The 21,202-nt window shown below is 47.1% G+C and overlaps 2 protein-coding genes across 5 annotated transcripts in view; one reads left to right on the top strand and one right to left on the bottom strand.

Moving 5' to 3' along the window:
* Window positions 1-21,202, bottom strand: part of TAF15 (TATA-box binding protein associated factor 15) — a 504,826-nt gene that overhangs the window by 392,887 nt on the left and 90,737 nt on the right. The gene's annotated exons all lie outside the window — the stretch shown is intronic.
* The window catches only part of AP2B1 (adaptor related protein complex 2 subunit beta 1), an 80,516-nt gene that overhangs the window by 38,142 nt on the left and 21,172 nt on the right, over window positions 1-21,202 (top strand). For 3 of the 4 annotated variants that reach the window (XM_059486877.1, XM_059486879.1, XM_059486878.1), the window contains exons 13-17: window positions 649-908; window positions 5,263-5,455; window positions 14,694-14,735; window positions 16,428-16,571; window positions 17,826-17,971. In XM_059486877.1, coding sequence (XP_059342860.1) covers window positions 649-908; window positions 5,263-5,455; window positions 14,694-14,735; window positions 16,428-16,571; window positions 17,826-17,971 — 785 coding nt within the window. The remainder of the gene's footprint in view (window positions 1-648; window positions 909-5,262; window positions 5,456-14,693; window positions 14,736-16,427; window positions 16,572-17,825; window positions 17,972-21,202) is intronic. The other variant, XM_059486880.1, reaches the window with a different exon arrangement.

The following is a 21,202-nucleotide window of genomic DNA, read 5'->3' as shown; positions in this document are numbered from 1 at the left end:
CTGGGCAGAGCTGCTCAAAGAGGACAGAAATAATTAGCACTTCATGCAGAGGCAAAAGTATCTGCAATAAAACAAGGGTTTTATTGACAGCTGGAGAACTGATGAAGTACCCTAAGTGTGTATCATTAGCATCTCTCCATACTTCATTAGATAACTAAAAGGCAGGATAAATTAAGATCTCTTTTGCTATAAAGAATATGGCTTATTAAGATGTGGTTCTGCAGCATCTTTTTTGTCCAGCAGTGCCTTGGGTAAGTCATGTTTCCAAGAATCTTGGATCATTATGCATTGTTGAGTGTCTGCTCTTAGTCATTGTCACTCTTTTCTGTGGATTTCTCCTAATACTTAGTGGCAGGAAAGTTTGGAAGGAGTTGGCAGCTCTGTGGTTTGGGGCAATTGTGGGGTGTAAATCCTGTAAATTTTGTGGAAATTTCTCCTCCCTGACCAGCTGAGCAGGAAGCCAGGCATCAATGCTTTGGTTCTTGTTTTTAATTTTAAGATGTTCATCTCAACAAGCAGTTTGTAACATCATGTTGAAATTGGTGGCTGTGGCTGCTGGCTGGCTGGGGATTTTTAATCCAGAAGAATGAAGTGATTACAGGCATGAGTTGATTTGAGACCTGTGAGTGATGCATTGCTCTGTCTCAGGATTCCGACAACCCCGACCTGCGGGATCGTGGCTACATCTACTGGCGCCTCCTTTCCACGGATCCAGTGACTGCCAAGGAAGTGGTGCTCTCAGAAAAGCCCCTGATTTCTGAGGAGACTGATCTCATTGAGCCAACCCTGCTGGATGAGCTGATCTGCCACATTGGGTCTCTGGCTTCTGTGTACCACAAGCCACCCAACGCTTTCGTGGAGGGCAGCCACGGCATCCACCGCAAGCACCTGCCCATCCACCATGGCAGGTGAGCTCTGGCAGCCTGGGGATCATGGGTTGGGTGTTTCTTTCTAGCAAACAGTCCAAAAGATGCCAAGATCTTTTAGAAGATCCTAGAGGGATTTTGTTGATAGTTTGCAGGTCGTTCAAGGGGCTGTTTCATTGCAGAATGGAATCCTGTGTGATGCTGTTCACAGGAGTCTTATGTTGAGGGAAGAGACGAGGATCTGACTCCATGTTTCAGAGAGCTTGATTTATTATTTTATGATATATATTACATTAAAACCATACTAAAAGAATACAAGAAAAGAATCTCATCAGAAGGCTGGCTAAGCTAAGAATAGAAAGGGATGAGTAACAAAGGTTTGTGGCTCGGACAGAGAGCTGAGCTAGCTGGGCTGTGAGTGGCCATTAATTACAAACAACTCTATGAGACCAATCACAGATGCACCTGTTGCATTCCACAGCAGCAGATAATCAATGTTTACATTTTGTTCCTGAGGCCTCTCAGCTTCTCAGGAGGAAAAAATTTTAAGGAAAGGATTTTTTATAAAACTTATCTGTGACCATCCTGGCTATGGAGTGTCCAAGTTCCTGGGTTAGAAGACACAGGAAGTAACAAAGTTCCTGTGTGAGGAGAAGCTGGGATGTTTTTTGAGAAGGCATTAATTATAAGTGCTCTTGACATGAATTTGGGTAGAACAGCAGAAGCTTTGGATGACTGGAGCAAAGAGGACTAGAGTGAGAGCAGGCATCTTTCAGAAGAAGATTTTGTAGGAGCTTTGCTTCAGTACCAGCTCAGCTTTATGAGCCTCCCTCCTGGAATGCAGCATCACTTTCCTGGAACAGGAATTATGGTGATCTTTCACTGCTGCAACATGAAATGGAGCAGGATTGGTAAAACTTCCTTTCTCACTTGGAGCCTGTAAAGCAAGGGAAGTGCAAAAGCCATCTAAGCCTGTTAGAGCTCCAAAAAAGATGAGTAGACTGACATGGTCTGTCTGACCTTTGTGAGGTGGGGGAAATGCTTTGGCTCCCTGCCTGGTGCTTCAGTGCCTCCCTGGGATCACAGTTCTGGCAGCAGGTTAGTTCTGCAAGAGCAGCAGTGCCTCATTCCCTCAGTCCCATGGTGCTGCTGGGCCTGTTCCCATGGTTCCTCATTCAGGTGAACACTTTGCTATTTGCACTAATGGTATTAATTATAAAAATGAGTGTATTTTGCAGCAAGAGGCAGGGTAGCCAGGCTTACCTCTTAATAATATTCCCAAAGTGACATTTGCAGTGCTATTTTTGCTGTTGCACTGATAAATCAGTGTGCGATGCTGCTTCTTTTCTATTTCTGACACCACTTCTCTGCTATTCTTAGCAACTCAGACTATTTCTGTGGTGGCTGGCTTTGGGAAGCTGAGTTGTTTTCTCCCTGCCTGAAATCAAGTCTGGCTGCACTGACCTAGAATCAGCAAGTACAAATGTACCAGTTGGGCAGGAAAAGCAGTAGCCACTTTCCTACCTCTCCTAATCAAAGATTTGTCTCAGAATGAGCTGGTTTTTGGTGTTACCAGCCTTCCTGTTCCAGTTCACTACAACAATTACCATTTTAGGGGATTTAGCTCAGAGAATTCAGCTTTTTGAAGGAGCAGTTTATTATCTCCTTGCATGTAGTGTCTCTGTGCTGGACTCTCATTGCTCGTGCTCAGTCTGCTGACCTTAACTATTTTCTGATTTTGGCAAAAACCATTGCTTAAAAAAACCTCAAAAAACAAACCCCCAGGCCTCAGTCAGCAGTGCAAGCTGGGGGAAGGTCTGAGGGAAGCTCAGCAGAGCGTGCTGCACACTGATCATGCTGATGCATTGATAAATTTAAAAATGAGTGGGGTTAGTTAATGGCACACCAGGCTTCTCTGGTGGGAGCTCACCTCAGGAGGCCCCAATATTGGGGTTTTCTGCATCAGTTTAAGGCAAGTTAAAGGTGCCCAGTGAAAGATAATTCCAAACAGTGAGCGAGGTGATTTTCTGTACAGTTCCTGCACTCCAGTGACCATTCTGGTGGCTGATCCTTGTGTAGAGACTGATGGGAATGGGCAGATTTCCACAGTAAATATGGTTTAAGAGGGTCAAGACAGCACTGCCTTCAGTGGTGCTTCCCTGGGTATAAACCCAGAGGAGTTTTGGTTGGCAGAACACCCTGCATGGCATTTTGATTCATTCATTTTCCATTCAGAGCCCTGTAGGGCAGGTTTCTTGCAGCTCTCAGCTGATGGGAAGACCCATTGAACAGCTCACAGATGGTGAAATGTTCCTGCCTCTCCAGCAAGCCCAAGTGTCACAGAGCTGCAGATGCATCCTGAGGGTGGGGAGCAATCTGATGGCTTGGCAGTGTTTCCTCCTGTGGTGGCTCCCACCACCCCTGCTCAGCCATAATTCAGCTGGGAAATTTGGGAAGATGTTCACAGTGCTCCTGGGAGAAGCAAATGGGATTAGACTTGGGCAGGAGTCTCCATTTCCCTGTCTCACAGGTGGCTGCAGAAAATTTTTGATTCTGGTTCAGGCTGTGCATCCCTTGTGACTCCAATTTTTGATTCTGGTTCAGGCTGTGCATCCCTTGTGACTCCAGCATCTGGGAACTGCTGGAGGCTGAACTCACAGGGCCAAATCTCCAATTCCCATGGCCAAACCCAACACTTTAAAGGGGAAAGCTTGTATCAAGTCTTTCTGACCTTTTTAACCCACATATTCTTGCTCTTTTTAACCCACATGAATTTCTTTTCTTTCCCTTTTTAACCCACATGAATTTCTTTTCTTTCAAAGAAAATGCAGAGTTGTTTATAGGAATCTCTTCAAAGAGATTCTTTACAAATGGAAGTCTGGGGTTTTGCTTTTTTCAAGCAAACCAACCGAGCTTTGTCCTTTCCTCATTTCTTGTTGGGCTTTGGGGCAGCAGCAGTTACACAAGACACAGAGGGATTTCTGTGTCTCCATCAGGAGAAGGATGAGTAAGTGTTGAAGGGGTGGAGTGTGTGAGGGATGATATCCTGGGAAGGAGCAGAGTGGTTTGTGATGTGCCTCTCCCAGAGAGGCTGTTCCTGTTCCCAGCCTGGGGGTGGGAGTGGATGGATCACAGTCACCTCCTCTCTCCTCAGGAAGGCTTCAGTGAGCACTTGAGCTCACTCAGCACTCTGAAGGCAGCAGCAGAAAGGACAGCTAATATTAGTGCTATTGGGGCTCCAAAGCTTTTAATGCAAAGAAGCTTTCAAGCCTTCCTGCTGCTGCCTGGTAACGAATTCACTCTGCACTCCTTATGCTCCATCTTTTCCTCCTGGCACTGGCATTGGGAGCAGCTTATGCTCTGTCACTGAATCTTTCCCCTCAGCAGCTGAATGAGGATAAGAGAATTTTGGCTACTCACAATCAGAAGCTGCAGTGCTTGCAGAACAGCCCCAGAGTTAAACACCTTGTCAGGACACTAATTCCCACAGCAATTGTGGGCATTTACTGCTGGCTGCAGTAACATGAGCTAAAAATCATTTTATCAGCTCCTGCTGGAAACAGGATATAAAATTTTAATTATCTAAAATATGGGCATCTCTGGATTTAGGGAATAAATACATTGTAGTGAGTTCTCCAGTTATTTTTTACTTTCTCCTTGTTATCAAATTCAGTGACAAGGGGATATAAAAGATATAAAAGGTAGCCAGACTGCATATGATGATAAATTTTGGAAGCTGTATAATGAGTGTTTCTAGACTAGTTAATTAGCATGCCTGCTAACTCAGAGGAAAGGAAATTATTGATAGAAGGGAGGAATCAATTTTAGATTGAGTTTTTCAATTAGGAAAGACTGATGGACCTTGCTGCTGGTCAGGAGAAGGTGATTAATCTAGATCTGAGGGAAGTGCTGGAGTTTGCACTGGCTAGAGTAAGGGCTCAAGGGTTTTATCAGTGTTAGATCTCTGAGAAAATCCGGATTATTTATTTTTCCCTGTGTTTTCATGTCATCCTCAGACCCAGTGGGCTGTAAATCCTCTCTTTAGGTTCATTCTGAAGTAGGAAATGCTTATTTTCACTTCTCTAGCCCATGTGGTACCCATAGCTCTCTGTTTTGGAGGGGGTCTCTGATTCTCAGGGTGGATGGGATTCACCCCTTGCAAGATTCCCTTTGCTGGGCTGAAAACCACATCCAGTGCAGGGAAAATCTTTGTGCTCAAAGTGATGAAGAGCCAAGTGCCTGGTGCAGGACAGTGGCCACAGCAGCTGCTGGCACCACCTTTTGCCTGGCTTCAGCAAGAGCCACCTCTTGCTGTGTCTCCCCATGCTGGAACCTGAACTGGAGGCCAGAGCTCACTGATATTTCTCTTTTCTGCTTCTTGTTCTCCCCCCCACAGCACTGATGCTGGTGACAGCCCCGTGGGCACCACCACCACCACAAACCTGGAGCAGCCACAGGTCATCCCATCCCAGGGTGACCTCCTGGGGGACCTCCTCAACCTGGACCTGGGCCCCCCTGTGAACGTGCCCCAAGTGACCAACATGCAGATGGGTGCTGTGGACCTCCTGGGAGGAGGGCTGGACAGCTTGGTAAGCAGCACATCCTCTGTAGCTGATGGGAGATGATTGGAGCTGTGCTTATCTCTGCAAAGCCTTGATCATTTGTGCTTTTAATGCTCAGTGAGCCAAGCTCCCAGTGCTGAGTCCTGGAACTCCAGGAGGATTTAACCAGAGTTATTGTACCAACTTTCAGCAGGCTTTTTCCTGCTCTACAGTGAATTTTGCTGCATGCTGTAGAATCCCCATGGTCAGTGGATCTATTTGTTATGTGCTTTTTCTGTCTGTAGAAGAAAACCAGAAAGTTGCTTTAAGGATGTAAAAGTGTTTCACTGCTTTCTATTTGAATCAGGCTCCCTTTCAAGAAGCCATTTTTTCCCCCCAATTCCCAACCCTCCTGAATTTCAGTGCTGAAGCTCTCAGGCTCTAACCCTGTGTCTTCCCATTTGTGTATTCTCCAGAGCATGCCCTGGTTTAACATCAGTGACATTTTAATTGCAGTGGGGTCAAGAGGGAGCTCTCTGTGCACTCCTCCCTGTGCCAGAGCTGCTCACCAGGCACCTGCCCTGGCACTAACAGGGTCAGGCTGCAGTGGGAGCAATCACAACTCCCCTCTGCTCTGGGGAGGGAGCTGGGCATGAGCTGCAGGGAGAAAATCACAGAGCAGGGCAGAGCTCAGAGCTGTGCTTTGAGGCAGTGAGGAGTGCTGGCTCTAAGGGTCACAGCACATGCCCAGCTCCCTGCTGGCTTCCCACAGGGGGAAGAAGCTCTCCTAGGTGTGTTTGCACCATGTAAATCAATTAAGACTGCCCCAGGGGCATAGTTGGGTGTTTCTCAGACTTGGAGTGGGTTTGTGTTGCTTGAGGTTTGGTTGGTGATGGGTTGGGCTGGGTTATCTCTGCCTGAGTCAAGCTCTGAATAACAGAGGTAGGAGGCAGCTGGATGAACCAATCCTCCAATTCAACAAATCCTTATTAGTCAAATATATATGTTTCTTTAAACCACCATAAGCTTACTAAAGCAAGTGTTAAACACATTTCCAGCTCCAGTGCTTCACGGTGTAACGAGCTGGGAGCAGTTTAACCCTCACAGAGGGCAGAGGTGCTGTGGGCTCTGCACTCTCTAACCACAGGTGTTTGGCTGGCAGGGACACTGCTCTTACTGGGGATTAGCACAATGGTCAAGCTGGGAGAGCAGGCAGAGCAGAGCAGTGAGCTCTGCAGCCTTTCCCTGCCCTGCCTCCAAAACCTGGCACTGGGAGATCAGGAATGGAGGCATTGCAGAAGGTGCTGCTGCCTGGGTGTCACAGCATGGTTTGCACATAAATTCCTCTCTGCTGCCTTCCAGGCCTCTCACAGTAACCCTTTGTTCCTCATTAGTGTCACACAAATAAATGGACACAGCAGAAGTAAAACTTGGTTTTGGGAGAAGAGCTGTCTCCCAGCTGGCATTAATGGGCTTAATTTAGTGACCTGCTCTGGCAGTGGAGCTGTTAGTTGAAATGGTAGCAGGCTTTTACTTAATATTTTTCTCAAGCCTTAAGCACATCCGTGGGGTTATGGAGTGTGATCTGACAAAATGATCCTGTCTGGATGGGGAGTAGCAGTGCCTGGGGCATGGCCAGTGCTCTTTCAGCTGAGTAGATGGGGAAACACTAGAAGAAAATCTGAATTTTGGTGTGGTTTTTGAATGTTGATGCTTTCTATTGGAGGGCTGTTCTATCAAAGCTGCAGCTTTTCCTCCCTTTGGTCAGTCTCTTTTCTCAGGTAACAAGTGACAGGATGAGAGGGAATGGCCTCTACTTGTGCCAAGAGAGGTTTAAATTGAATATTGGGAAATCTGTCTTCACCTAAAGGGCTTTCAGGCCCTGGAATGGGCACTAGGGCAGTGCTGGGATCTCTTAAAAACCATGTAGATGTGGCACTTGGGGACATGGTTTAGTGGTGGCCTTGGTAGTGCTGGTGGAATGCTGTGAAGGTCTTTTGTAACCTAAATGAGCCTAGGATAATAAGCTTAATTAGTGAGTGAATGTGAGCTGTGTGTTTGTTTGTTGCTGTGGGCATGTGTTTAACAAGTCTCAAGCTGGGTTAACCCCAACCTGGTATTACCCAGATTGCTGGGAAGTGCCCTGGGCTGCAGGGCTTGCCAAGAGGATTGGCATTTGGATCTCAGGCTGATATTAAACCACATTTGTGCCATGCCAAAATCAGTCTGAAACTGCAGATCCCACAGGCCTGATTTCTGTGGGAAGGAGGTGAGACACATCCCAGTGTGCTCCTTGAAGAAGGGTTGAAATATTCACCTTTATCCAGGGATCAAAAACACCTGGAGGGGGGGGCAGCAATGCCTGAATTGTTCTGCTTTGAAATTTCCCTGTGTGTTACTCCTTAAGTTTTTTTTTTTTTTATTTTTTTTTATGCATTTCTTGCCCTGCTTTGTTGGGCAGACTGGCACACACTGGGATGGTGACATTGCCCCAGTCCTGTGAGTGCCTCAGAGGCAGCTGCAGGTCTGCAAGAGGCTGCTGGCAGGATCTCAGCCACTTTGTCACACCCACTCAGTGTCATCTCCTGGTCCCCTCTTCTGCCCCCTTGTCTCATCAGGGGGATGTTCTTGTAGTGAGAGTCCCAATGGGACTGACCCAGAAAGACCAACAGCAGCTTTAACTTAGCAAAATGCCATTCTATTTCCATTCCTTAAACTGTGGGCTTTTATTTTTCTTCCAGGCATTTAAGTAGAGACTGAATGGTGAAAAACTGCACAAACACCAAATTAATATTGTTCATTTGAATTGTTCTCAGCACTGCCAGATATTTATGCCCATGACTAGTGAGACTCCAGCTGCTTGCAAGGTTAATTTCTTTAGTGAGTAAATCTTATTTTATCTCCACAGTGAGTTCTGTAATTGGCATTAAATGTAACATGCATGCACAGATGCTGAGCATGTGTTAACAATTAAAAAGAGGAGAAAAAGGGCCTTTGGTACCAGAGAATTGCTTAGAAGCAGAGCAGAGTTGCTGTAGGATTTCTGGAGAGCTTTTTCTGGGGAACAGGTTGGGCCCTTGTTTGCCACCATGGGCAGATCTTGTTCTTGTCTGCTCAATTTTCTTTTTCTATAAAATGGTGACTAACCCCACTTTACAAAACTACTTGGGATCTCCAGCTCCACAGTGTAAAGTAGCCATAGCAGTCAGTAGTGGGGGAGAAATAAAACATGTGGGAGAGCAGATTGCTGGGTGCTGAGCTGCTCATCCCAAGAGCTGGAGTTTGATGCTGTTTTCCCCTCAAGTGGCTGAATTTCATGCAGGTTACAGTCACTAACCCAACTCCTGTGCAATGGTGCAGTGCTTTGCAGGATGTCTGTCTGTGCTGGCATGACATTTTTACCTTTAAACCTTTCTGGGTGTTCATTTATTGTGCAAATACACAGAGCCTGAGAGCTCTGTGTGCTTCCTGGGAGCCCTGCATTGTCTGGGAGCAGGGCACTGTGGCCAGGAGCCAGAAAGGCTGGCTTGAAACCCCAGGGCAGAGCAGTAAATCTGCAGGAATGGACAGGCTTGGATTGTCTGTTATGTAAGGATTTTATTTAATGCTCTAGCCACTCATCTACAAGAATATTATTGATTCGAGACTGGCAGCTGGTTAGGTTGATTTATGTCCTAAACCACTGAAAAGCTGTTGGATAAACACTGAATATCCACAGTTTTCTGGAATACTGAGAGTGGTTTGGGCTGTCACAGGTGGGGCTGTGCCCCTCTCTGTAATCTGGATGGATTTAGGGGGGTCTGACCCCAAAGATCTGTTCCACACCATTCAGGGCTGTGTCCCATCACTGCAGTGGGATGGAGGTGAGCTCCAGGCACCCCAGGCTCAGCAGCCTGGGAGGAAATCTCTATTCCAGCAGTCTGAAGTGCCTGCCTCATCCACAGGGCTGTGAGCAGGGGCTGTGATGTCCCTCCCTCCCTGACTGACTCCTTTCAAATGGAGAATTCAAAGTCTGGCCTCACTGGACAACACCCTGGAGTGTTGGGGTTGATTAGGGACTCACCAATGTTTTATAAAAAAGCCCCAAAGTGACCTTCAGTCTGCCCTGGGGTGCCACATTCCTCTCCTGGCTCTGCAAGTGATTTGCTGTGTATAATCTTAGGAAAGTTACTTCATTTTCCTTTTCCTGGCACTACAGTGTGAGAGTGGCTGTGCCAGGTCAGCCCCAGCATCCATTTGTGCAGTGGATGTGATGATCCTTCCCCAGAGTGCTCCTCCAGCCTTTGACAAGGAGCTGAGTGACTCCTTTCATCTGGGCTGTGCAGGTTTGATCAGCTATAAAGGAATCTGCTAAGATTTCTGACACAAGGACACAAATCCATTGCTGGGGCAGGGCTGGTGTGGAAAAGGAGCTATTTTGGTGGGCCACTCATTCATATCTGATTCAAAGCTGTTGTAGCAGTCATAAGACTGCTAGAGCTTTGTGAGCAGCTTGTTTTTTACACTTTGGAGAATGAAAATGGATAGGATTCAGTTTTGGTTGCTGATGGAAATCTCTCAGCAGGACAAAGCATTAGCAGCAAGTGCAGTGGAGCTGGTGACCGTGGTATTGGCAGTGTGACCTGTCCTCCAGCAGCTTTGACACAGCTGTCCCTGGTTTGGAGAGCTCTGCCATCCTGCCTTGGTGTGCCAACAGACACAAACCAGCAGCAGACAAGGCACTGAACTGCCTCTGTGTGAGCCACAGTGTGTCTGCAGTGAGATCCCTGCAGCCCAGGCATGGTCTGTCTGCAGCTCAGGGCTCTCTCACAGGGTTAGCCTGCCCCAAGGGGTTGCCAACAGCCTTGATCTCAGCATCTCACCCCATTCCTGTTAGATAAATGCTTTGTGTTCCTTGCTGCTCTCTTACTGAGTGCAGGCAGCTCCTCGAGCTGCTGCTTGACTCCTGCCTTGTGGTGTGAGGCAGCTAGAAGGCAATTGTCCCCTGTTAAGCCATGAATTGTGGTCCAGAAAATGCACAGCTGCCCTGGAAGCCCTGATGATGCTGTGGGCACAAATCAAGGCAGTTGCTGAGCAGTGGTTGTTGAAGCTTTTGTGCCTGGCTCCACCCTCCCTGTTATTTTTTGGTGCTCCAAAAGCCTCACGTCATTTTGCAGAAAGTGATTGTGGCCCCTCAGGATCACATGAACACTTCAGCAGAGTCACTTCATTACAAGCTGCTCTTAAGATGCAAATAAACCCTCCTAATGCAGAAACTCCAGCACTGCTACACTTCATAAGTCAGCATAACTGCTTCCACAGGGCTGGGATTGCAGGGCAGAGCCTCCAACTGCAGAGCAGCTGCAGCACCGGCCGAGCCAACCTGTGCAAAGGGAAGGTGCTGATGCAGTTTGGGAAAAGGTGCTGGCACTGCTTTTATTGGTACAGCCTCTTCTTTCAACCCATGTGGCTGCTTGGGTGCTGTTATGGCAGGATAGGTTTGGAGGGAATAAAGAGAATTCCTCTTTGAAGAACTTTCATGCCTCAGGGGGCTGAGACTCCCTGTCCATCCTCTGCTCATCTCCTGAAGCTGGCAGCTCTTCATCCTGAAGCAGAGGCTTTGTGCTCTCCAAGCTGCCAATTTGGGATCAGAATCAGGGGTTTGCAGTGCCATGAGCTCCCTTGGACCATCAAGAGCCAGCCCTTGTCCACCCACCTTCACAGTAAGTGGGGCTGGCAGCTGTGTTAACATGGTCCTCTCCTCTGTGGGGCTGTTCCTGACTCCTGTAAGGCAGATCCAGGCTGTCCTCCTGTCTGTCTGCCCATGAGACACATGGAAATGGTTAACCAGAGCTGCCAGTCCTGGGGAATTGCTTCAGCAGCACTTCATGCCTGACTAATCTCTGTTTCTTTCCTTCTGCACTCTGCCTGTCACTCCAGATGGGAGAGGACACTCTGTGGGTAATTGGTTCCTGTTCCCTCTGTCTTCCTCCTTCCCTCTTACTCACACACACACACCACTGTTACAGTCTCTTCCATCACTCTGACTTTGGAATAAAGTTATGATTTGGGCATCCCACAGGAGAAAAACCAGACCTGCAGTTCCTGAATGGGGAAAACATCGGTGCCATGAGAGGGTGACAGGCAAGAAAAACAGAGAAAAAGAGACTTTGTGCTGCTGCAATGGGAAGTGCAGCCCAGATCTGATGTGGAATTGATCTGTTCTTTATTAACTTCCCCCCTGTAACTTCTGGTGCAGTAGAAATGCTGTCACTTCTCTCTTCAGTCAGGGCAGAGCCAGCTCTGCCTGTAGGGAGCTGGAGGAGCTGCATCTCCTTGGCTCTGTTTCTGCAGCTCTGGAGCACATCTGCAGTGCTTGGGCCCGAGCTCAGGAGCCAGGAGAGGCTCAGGCTGTGCTCTGCAGAGCCCTCCAGCCACTAAGGAGGGGCTGCAGCAGCCCAGAGCTTCCTGCCTTGGAAAAGAGATGTTGGGTCCAGTCTGAAAACAGACAGAGGCTCCTGGTAAATTCTCTGAGCCAGGGTTTTTCTCTCCTTTTTATTAGAACTGGAATCTTAACTAAAGCAATAAATCCACATTCTACTTTCCCCCCCAAGGCCTGACATTTAGGGAAAATGGAAGACTTGTGGATAGTTGAAGGAACCCCAATATATCATTCCCTGTCCCTTGCAGCCAACATCAGTGTAGGAGCTGCTTCGAGGTTGGGTTCCTACCCTGCAGCTCCTTCTGATGAGTGTAGTAGGAAATGCTAGAATGGTTAACATCTGGCTTAATTATGCAGAATTATTCAGTCATTTCCATAATACCCTTTGTAAAATGCTTGCTGCTTGATAAACCAGCCTTTCTGCTGCTGCAGACAACAGAAGCAGAAATCCTGTGTGCATACAATAATACCTGGCAATGAACTGGATTCTTTCTTTTCCCCCAGACTTTGCTGCCTGTCAATGTAAAGCTTGAAGTTCATCTGCATGCAAGACTATGAATAGGGATGAGGTGTAATAGTTGCATTTATTACTCCTCAGTGAGCCAGTAACAAGATGTAAATGATGTGATATATTAATCTAAACCATGGCTTGGATTAGAGAGCAGTCAATAGAACAAAACTCTGCTCTGTCAGGCTGTTTCACTGGGGGAGACTTGGCAGTGTAATAAGCCTTATTTTATAAGCTCAATATTAATTGGATTTGCATCCTCTGGCTGGCTTCCTTTGGTCTCTGACTGAGCCTTCTTTTGATTTTGGAATCACTCACTTTTATCTGTTATTTCTTAAGTCAGCTAAGCAAAACTGGACAGCCAGAGCCTGGGCTGCTGTGTGGAGAGGTGGCTGTTGAAAAAGATGAGGAATCTCTCAGCTTCTACCATGGCCTCAAGTAGGGATAAACTGAGTCCCACACGGGAAAAAAGCTCTTAAGGCCTCTTAACAAAAAGCAAATTGCGTGTGATTTGTTCTTTCCTAACACCCACTTGGAGTGGTTAATGTTGCTCCTGTGAGGGCCAGGGGAGGGAGAGGTGCCTGGGAATAGGAGAGAGATCCAGGGAAGCACAGGGATTTGTCACATTTTACAGGTTTTATGGAGGCTAGTTATCTTCTGGTAAGTCACTGTCTTACACCTTTGCTGCTCTTCTCAGGGCAATTTATCCTTTTTATCTGTGCTCTGATGGAGAGAGGTGTGAAGCTTTATGGTGTCTCTTGACCAGCATAAAACACATTTGCTGTGAGATCTCTCAGGGAACAGGCTGGAGGGGATCTGAGCAAAGTTAATTTCCAAGTTTTTTGTGCAGAGGGAAAAAGGTCAGAGCCTTTTTGGCTCTAAGCATAGGCAATCTTGGGAGCTTTTGCTTCAGCTATATGGTGCATTTGTTCAATATTCTGACACACCAGCACTTACTTGAGCAACATATCCAGAGCCTTCCTTGACCCAGATTGTCACATGCTTTTTTAAAAGCAAACTAACTCCAAACTAACTCCCCAAACCCTAATCAAATGGAAGAGTGAAACCATCTCTGATGTTCTGGTCTGCCAGAGCCCAGCCTTTTCCTAATGGGGCTGGCTCTTACCTCCCCCCTGCATCATCCCCTGTGGATGTCAGGTCCTGTTCCTTGTCTGAATGTGACCCCAAAAAACCCTGTTCTAGGCAAAAAAAAACTTACCCTGGTCTTCAGAAGCAAAGCCTGGGACACAGATAAGCTGCAGATGTCTCTGCAGTGAATTAACCTCTGCAGATCTGTGCTTGTTTCCTCCTGGTTATCTGTTAAGTGCATTTTAAATGTTCACAGGGGTGATGTTGTACTTGCAAGCAGCGTTTGTAGCCAAGGCTTGGATCCTGTCCTGATCTCTGAATTCTCCTGAGCATGCAGAGTGATGTGGAGGTTTAAAAAATGGACTTTGTCATTGGAAATGTGGTCTGGGTGTTTTGTAAAGGGAACTTGTGAGGGGAGAGCTTCTAGGTGGGCTGCAGAAGAGCCCCAGAGAGGATTTAGTGTTTCTGGAGAGCTGTTTGGGTCACTTCAGATGTGACTGTGCAGCTTGGCAGAAATTGGAACTGAGATAGCCTGGTGCACTGTGAGATCTCTAGTGTAGATGATGAAGCTGTTTATTCCCTGTCTGAGGGAGGGGAGCATCTTCAAAGCCCCCCTCTCTGAGCTGTTGTCAGAGGCAGCACAGATCCCATTCTCTTTCTTCCTCATTGCTGAAAGGAGCTGCTGTCTGAGGAACACAGCCAAGGTGCATTGTGTTTGCCTGTGGCTCCTGGCTGTTCCCTAGAAAACCAAAGCTTTCAGGAAGTGAGCCTTCCTGTCAGTTTTATTTTTATGCCATTTCACAGTTACCCCACTGGGTTTTGTGGAGCTGCTTGGGTCCTGCTGGAGGGGAGAGCACCAAGGCATGAAATGTGGAGAAGGGAGGTTTTGGTGCAGACAACAGGCTCAGGAAGGGATGGATTTAATTCTTATTAACCACAGTGAAGGCATGGGGTAGTTGTCCTCAAACCAAACCCTTTCAGCAAGCAGAGCAGGCAGCTGGGAGCCCCTTGCCAGACTCCAGGCTTTGCTGAAGAGCCCAGGGCTGGAGTAAGTCTGAAGTAACTTCTGCAAATGCAGGTAACTCTGCTCACATAGCAGCATTCTCTAGGTAACTCTGCTCCCACAGCAGCAAGCAGCCCCTCTGTTCCCTGTGCTTTCCCAGCAGTGCATTTCCATCTGTCCTGTGCAGGAGTGATCTGTGCTGGCTGTCTGACACTTGGCTGAAATGATCTCCTCTCCCTCTCCTCTCTCTCCTTCTCTCTTTCAGCTTGGCAGTGACCTTGGCGGGGGCATTGGAGGAAGCCCGGCAGTAAGTGCCATTCCATTTTTTTCCCCAATTTCCAAAGCTGCTCAAAGCTCAGGGGTTTTTCAGTGTAAGCTCACCCATTGCGTACTGGAAGGTGCTTTTTAAAGCCCTGAAGATGTTTGAAAATGGAGAAATGCAGCTGAAACACACAAGTCCCCACCTATGCTGATTTGAGTCCAGCTGGGCTTTCCTGAGAGCAGCCAGGGCCAGAGCTGTTCACTCTCTCTGCTTAGCTCTTCTTCCTCAGAGCTTTTAGGTGGAGCAGCAGCATTAACCCTCATCCTTGTGCAACTGCTTTAGCAGCTGAAAGGCCAAGGATGCTTATCCCTACTCACAAAGATCTGTAACCCTAACCCAGTGTCACCACAGACTTGCCTGACCTCAGTGCTTTCTCCTCCCAAACTCCATGTAGGATTTTTGGACATCAGGGTCAGGTGCTCTGAGTTTTCCTACTCTGTGTGGTCAGTGCTGCCATCTCCTCTGTGCCTGTGCTTTGGGGGTGTCCTCCTGCCTACAGCTCTTGCCAGGACATGGGACAGTTTCAGCCTGCTCTTAAAGCAGCCTTGGCTTCAAGCTCATGGCAGCTTCTTCCAGAAGAGCGTGGAAAGGGAATGAGATGTGGCTTGGAGATGCAGTGGGCAGGAGGGAGCGTGCTTCCAACCCACAGCCAGAAGTGGTGTCCCCTAGAAAGCTCCAGTACCTCTTCCCAGGACTCTGGATCCAGTAATTCAGTGAGGAAAGCAAACTCAGCTCTGGAGGGAGGGCTTTGCAGAGACCCTCGTTATGGCTGCAGTCGTTCTCTCTCCTCCTTTCCCTGCCAATCTGGCATTCCTTCCTTCCTTCAGCACGAGGGCAGAGGAGAGCTGGTGGCACAGAACTCCTGGACAGCCAGGCAGCCCACAGCAGGACATGGGAGGTGCTTCCCCATGGTGATCATACCCACACAGCCAGGTCTCTGCCCTCCTGGGCCAGCAAAAACCCAGCAGGAATTTCTGTCCTGGTCCCTCTGCCTGTTTCTGGGCTGCTGCCTGGGAAATCCTGATCTCAAGCACAGGAAGAGAATTTGGGAGTGTAACTTGAGTGTGACTGTCCCATCTGAAGCTGGGCACCTAAAGGTTAATATTCCAGCTTTGATGCCCTCATTTAGGTCCTGGGAGGGAATGATTGCCCTTCTTGCAGCTAGGTTGTCCTGTGGCAGACTCTGCTTCATGTAATGAACCTTTAGGGCCTGAGTGCTGAGCATGCAGAGCTCTGGCTTTGGGTGGGAGTACACAACACGGTCATGACTCCCCTGCTATCTCTGGATATGCAAAATCTTGCAGATTCCTGAAGACTGACGTAGCTGGGGGAAGGTTTGAAGCAATTTGCTCCTCTCCCTGGGTTTATGTAGGGTAGATCCACAAAGCATGTTGTGTTATGAGGAGATATGGAGAAGAAAGATTCCTCTACAGTGGGAATAGATAACTGGAGCTATAAAAAATGATGTGGAAGCTTGGTTGAGGTGACAGCCGAGTGTAGGGATTAGCTGCCAAGAGCTTTGGAATTCAAATGCATAATTTAGCTCTATTGATAAATCAGTGGGGAAGCTGCAAATGGCTTTAAAATATTTAGGATATTGCCCGAGTTCATGGTTTATTTAATAAGCAGCGCTAACACGTGATGTTAATGAGTGCCTGTTCTTTTTGACTCCTCCAGGTGGGCCAGACCTACATTCCCTCCTCTGTGCCAGCCACCTTTGCCCCTTCTCCCACCCCAGCAGTGGTCAGTGGCCTCAACGACCTCTTTGAGCTCTCATCTGGCATGGGGATGGCTCCTGGAGGATATGTGGCTCCCAAGTCTGTACGTAAGGAAAAACAACCATCCCCAGTTTCCTGCCTCTCCTTGAGCTACAAATGTGACATTGCTCACTTGGCCCATTTATTGTGAGTTTCTGGTGCTGAAACTTAACTCAGTCCCATTAGGGGTGGTCTGGGCTTCTCCCAAGTAGAGTAACCACATGTTAATGTTAATTTTTAGTTACAGACTTCCTGGCATTTTAGTTCCCTCATTTTACCTGTGACAGCATTTCTCTGAAGAATGGCTTAGATAAATCCCAGACTTTCAGCTGTGTCAGAGCAGCTTTCCTGCAGACCTGCTTCTTAACAAACTTCCCTAGAAAACTGAGGGCAAGACAGAATTTGCAACAACTTTCCCAGCAGGTTTGTTTGTTTATTTGGAGGAATCCAACGTGACAGTGGAGATAAAATCATGTGGTTGGGATGATGGTGCTGCAGTGGAATGCAGAGAAATGTTCTGTCAGTGACAGAGATCACAGAGGCTTTGGCTGAAGCATGGAGTTGGGAGGGATCATGAGACACAGACACAGAACATGGTTCTACAAACTGGAGCAGCCACAGGGAGCTCAGGCTCCTGAAAGGGAATAAACAAAAATTAACACTCAATTAGCACCCCATGGGTGGATAATTTTAAACCATCCTCTGACATCGAGGATCTCAAAGTAATGCAGACAGTACTCAAAGTTTTTGGTCCTTGCAATTATTGCACCTTATATTAAAAAAGATATAATTTTTAATATGGTAAAATATAATTTTTACAGTAATTTTTATACAGTAAATTACAATTTTTTTACAGTCGTTTTGAGCTAAGTACTGGCTCTTTTTGCACCACCCAGATCTGAGTCTGGGTTTTTCCCACAGAGGTGATTTGGGAATCCAGAACCCAACAGATAATAGCATCAGCCCTGATTTTATTTGGTTCAAACTTTAGTTTGGTACCCAAGCAGCCCTCAGAGAAGTCCAGCAGCGCACTGATGGACACAAGCTGTCCCTGCTCTTGTGCACACCAATGCTGTTGTAATTTGATTTCTCCCATGGGTGCTGTGAACAAACATGGATTAGGAGCAGGAAGTTTATTCCTCAGTGCTGAGCTCCATCCTTTCAACACCCATGTCCCATCTTCCCTGCAGTTTTTCTTTAGCCTCTGTGGGCTCAGTGTGCCAATCCAGGTGGATTTCTGAGCTCTGTTGGAAAACTCTGCTTGTTTGTTATCTTCAGGCCAAGCTGCTCATGCTGAATGACATCTCTTGTGTTCAAGGTTTGGCTGCCTGCAGTGAAAGCCAAAGGATTGGAGATCTCAGGCACATTCAGCCACAGGCAGGGACACATCTACATGGAGATGAACTTTACCAATAAGGCTTTGCAGCACATGACTGACTTTGCCATTCAGTTCAATAAGAACAGGTAAGAAATAATTAGCAATGCTCTGTGGTCAACAGATTGAATCCTCCTGGGAAAGGAGTTTGTGCCTCCATTGCTAAATTTAAGGAGGGCTTGTGCTTTGGTGTATAATGCAGTCATGGAAATAGCTTGGATGATACAGCCTGACCTCTCCATCACACCAAAGTCGTGTGAAAGGGCTGAAAACACAGACTGATGAATCTGAGAGGAAACATGTTGTTATTATCTTATTGTATTTCATATTTCTGGAGTCCCATCTTAAAGTCCATACCTTCTTGCTGGTCCTATTATGCAGCTCCTCTCTGCAGCACAGTTCCTCATGGCTTCCATAGGGGCTCCTTCTGGGCTCTCGACCCAACCCCCTTTTATCCCAGAGCCCTTCATGAGCTACAGCTGCTACCCAACCAAGGATCCCACAGCTGTAGCTCATCCAGAGCAACAGGACCCACCTATCTAATACATAGGACTCTCACTACATATATATATTCACAAGGACTCCTTTATAACAATACATATATTCAGGCCCCTACATTTCCCCCCTTTTCTTTTAACAATTTTTCCATTACACAGTTACAATATCCATATCTGTCCCAGCTCTCAGGCTGCCACAGCTCTCGGCTGTCCGGGGGATTCCATACCTAATACATATATTCAGGCCCCTACATTTCCCCCCTTTTCTTTTAACAATTTCTCCATTACACAGTTACAATATCCATATCTGTCCCAGCTCCCAGGCTGCCACAGCTCTCGGCTGTCCGGGGGATTCCATACCTAATACATATATTCAGGCCCCTACATTTCCCCCCTTTTCTTTTAACAATTTCTCAATTACACAGTTACAATATCCATATCTGTCCCAGCTCCCAGGCTGCCACAGCTCTCGGCTGTCCGGGGGATTCCATACCTAATACATATATTCAGGCCCCTACATTTCCCCCCTTTTAACAATTTCTCCATTACACAGTTACAATATCCATATCTGTCCCAGCTCTCAGGCTGCCACAGCTCTCGGCTGTCCGGGGGATTCCATACCTAATACATATATTCAGGCCCCTACAGAAACAGGCAGCAGACAGTGCCATCCTTCTCCCAGCTCTGAAACAGCATCTGCCCCATTTCACCTCAGTGGAGTTTTCCAGCAGCCTCATGAGTTGTTAGGCAGCTTGGTGAGTTTATAGCCAGTAAGTGCCCTGGGCAAAGCAAGAGCACAGAGAGGCAGGATCTGAGCTGCACAAGTATCAACCCATGATGCCTCTGCCTCCTGACTTAATTGCTCTGCTGCTCCTCAGACTGTCTGGAAGCACAGGACTCTTTAATAAAGCTGCTTGTCACTGAAGGAGCTGCAAGCTGGGAGCCTGTGGCACATGTTCCCCCTCTAATAGGCAGCAGAACAATTCTGTCAGAAGCAGCAGCCACTTGAAAGTTCAGAGCTTGGATGATGGAATTCAGATTGTTCTTGGAAACCCATCTCAGCCAAAGGACAAGACATGGCAGCACAGCCACGGTGTCTTCCCACAAATATCCTTTCCAGTGAGCTTATCCTGTGGTTTGCTGTGTGTTATCTTCAGCAAGGACCAGGATACTTCTTATCAAAACTGCAAAGAGTACCTTGTGACTGACATGTTCTCTATATTTATTCTTTAATATCCCTTCACTGGAAAAGGCTTCTCTCTGCTGAAGATCCACTGAAACCATCTCTTTAATCTCACTGCTGCAAATTCAGGATTTCTTGGGACGAATAAGATTTACTTAGAAAAGTCATTATGCTAAATAAGTCTTAGTAAATGTTCTCCCTGGACTGCCATATTTTCTGGAGAGTTTTGCTAAGCTGCTATATCCAAATGTTTCATGCAAATTAGCCTGGAACAAAAGGCATTTTGTGATTTTTATTTTTTTCCCCCATATATCAAGCTGTATTTTAGCCACACCTGCTTTGAGAATGCAGAAAGTTTAAATACTGTACAATAAACCAGCAGTTTTTCATCTTGCAGCACAAGCTCCATATACAACCTACTACAATTTATTTACTCTTCTACAAATGTTGTTCTCCTGTCAATGCTTTCCACTGTGCCTGCTGCATTAGAAAGAGCTGCAGAGGGCTGGTTTTTTAAATGTAAATATTAAGGTTTGTGATTGGGAAGTTTCTATTGCTTTTCCCTCCTTTCCTGCTGCTGCTAATGGTATTCACTGCAGTCTTGGGATAAAGCATTAAAAAAAAAAATAAAAGAAAGCTAAAGCTCTGGTGTGCTGTAATATCACAGCCCCTTAGTAACCAACTGCAAGTTTGGTTCCCCTCTGAGTCCTGGGGAAAACAGGAGGGTTTGTGTCCTCCAAGTGAAATGCTGCTGAAGGCAAATGATGTGGCTAAGCCCTTGCTAGAAATATTCCTATTTCAGCTTCCTAGAGCTGAAAACTAAGGAGAACCAAGAATGGGGCATTTATTGGTTTCTGAAAGAATGACATACCTGATAAATGTGGCTGACTATGCAGAGACAGCATCAGGCTTTTAGTGGATAAAATAAAAACACACACCTATCCATCCTGCAAACCCCCTGAGCCCTCTGAGCTGATGTGAATTCTGCTAGAGAGAAATGCATTTCTGAGTGGACACCAGAACACCAGGCTTCCGTCTGCTTTTGGAAAGCAGCTGGTCTGTAGTAGAGGAGTGTTGTGTTAAGTGTAGGATGTTTTCCCTCTTCTCCATGCTCAGCAGAGTTGCCTATGGAATTCAGTGTTCCTTGGACTGAACAGGCAAGTAAACATTGCTGGGACACATCCCCAGTGTGAAGGAGCCTCCAAGCAGGCAGCTGGGCCAGGTGCTGTCGTTCAGGAGCAGGCAGCTGCATGTGTTGTGTGGATTCATTTGTTGTGCTGTGCTGTTCCAAGGCACATGTCCCTCCTTGGCTGGCTGTGCAGGTCCCTGTGCCACTGCAGCAGCCAGGCAGTGTGTGATGCACCCTGCTGCAGTGCTCTGGAGCTCAGGAGCAGAGAAATAGCACCTGCCTCTGAATCCAGGTCGTTCCTTGCTCAGCACACACACCAGTGCCCTGTGGGTGATGGGAGAGCTCCCAGGAGCTGGGCCCTGGGGCAGGATGGTGAATTTGTCAGCAAATGAGTGAATTTCCCATGCCTTGTCCTACTTTGCTCATTTGAGCTCTGTTCCAACCTCCCTGGAGCTGCAGCAGGGAATAGTGGGAAGATGAGACAGGTGGTGCTTGACAAAATGAACATGAG

Source organism: Ammospiza nelsoni, chromosome 21 (assembly GCF_027579445.1).
Source record: "Ammospiza nelsoni isolate bAmmNel1 chromosome 21, bAmmNel1.pri, whole genome shotgun sequence".
Lineage (NCBI taxonomy): Eukaryota > Metazoa > Chordata > Aves > Passeriformes > Passerellidae > Ammospiza > Ammospiza nelsoni.
The sequence above is the reverse complement of the archived record's forward strand: the minus strand, read 5'-3'. Positions and strand labels throughout refer to the sequence as shown.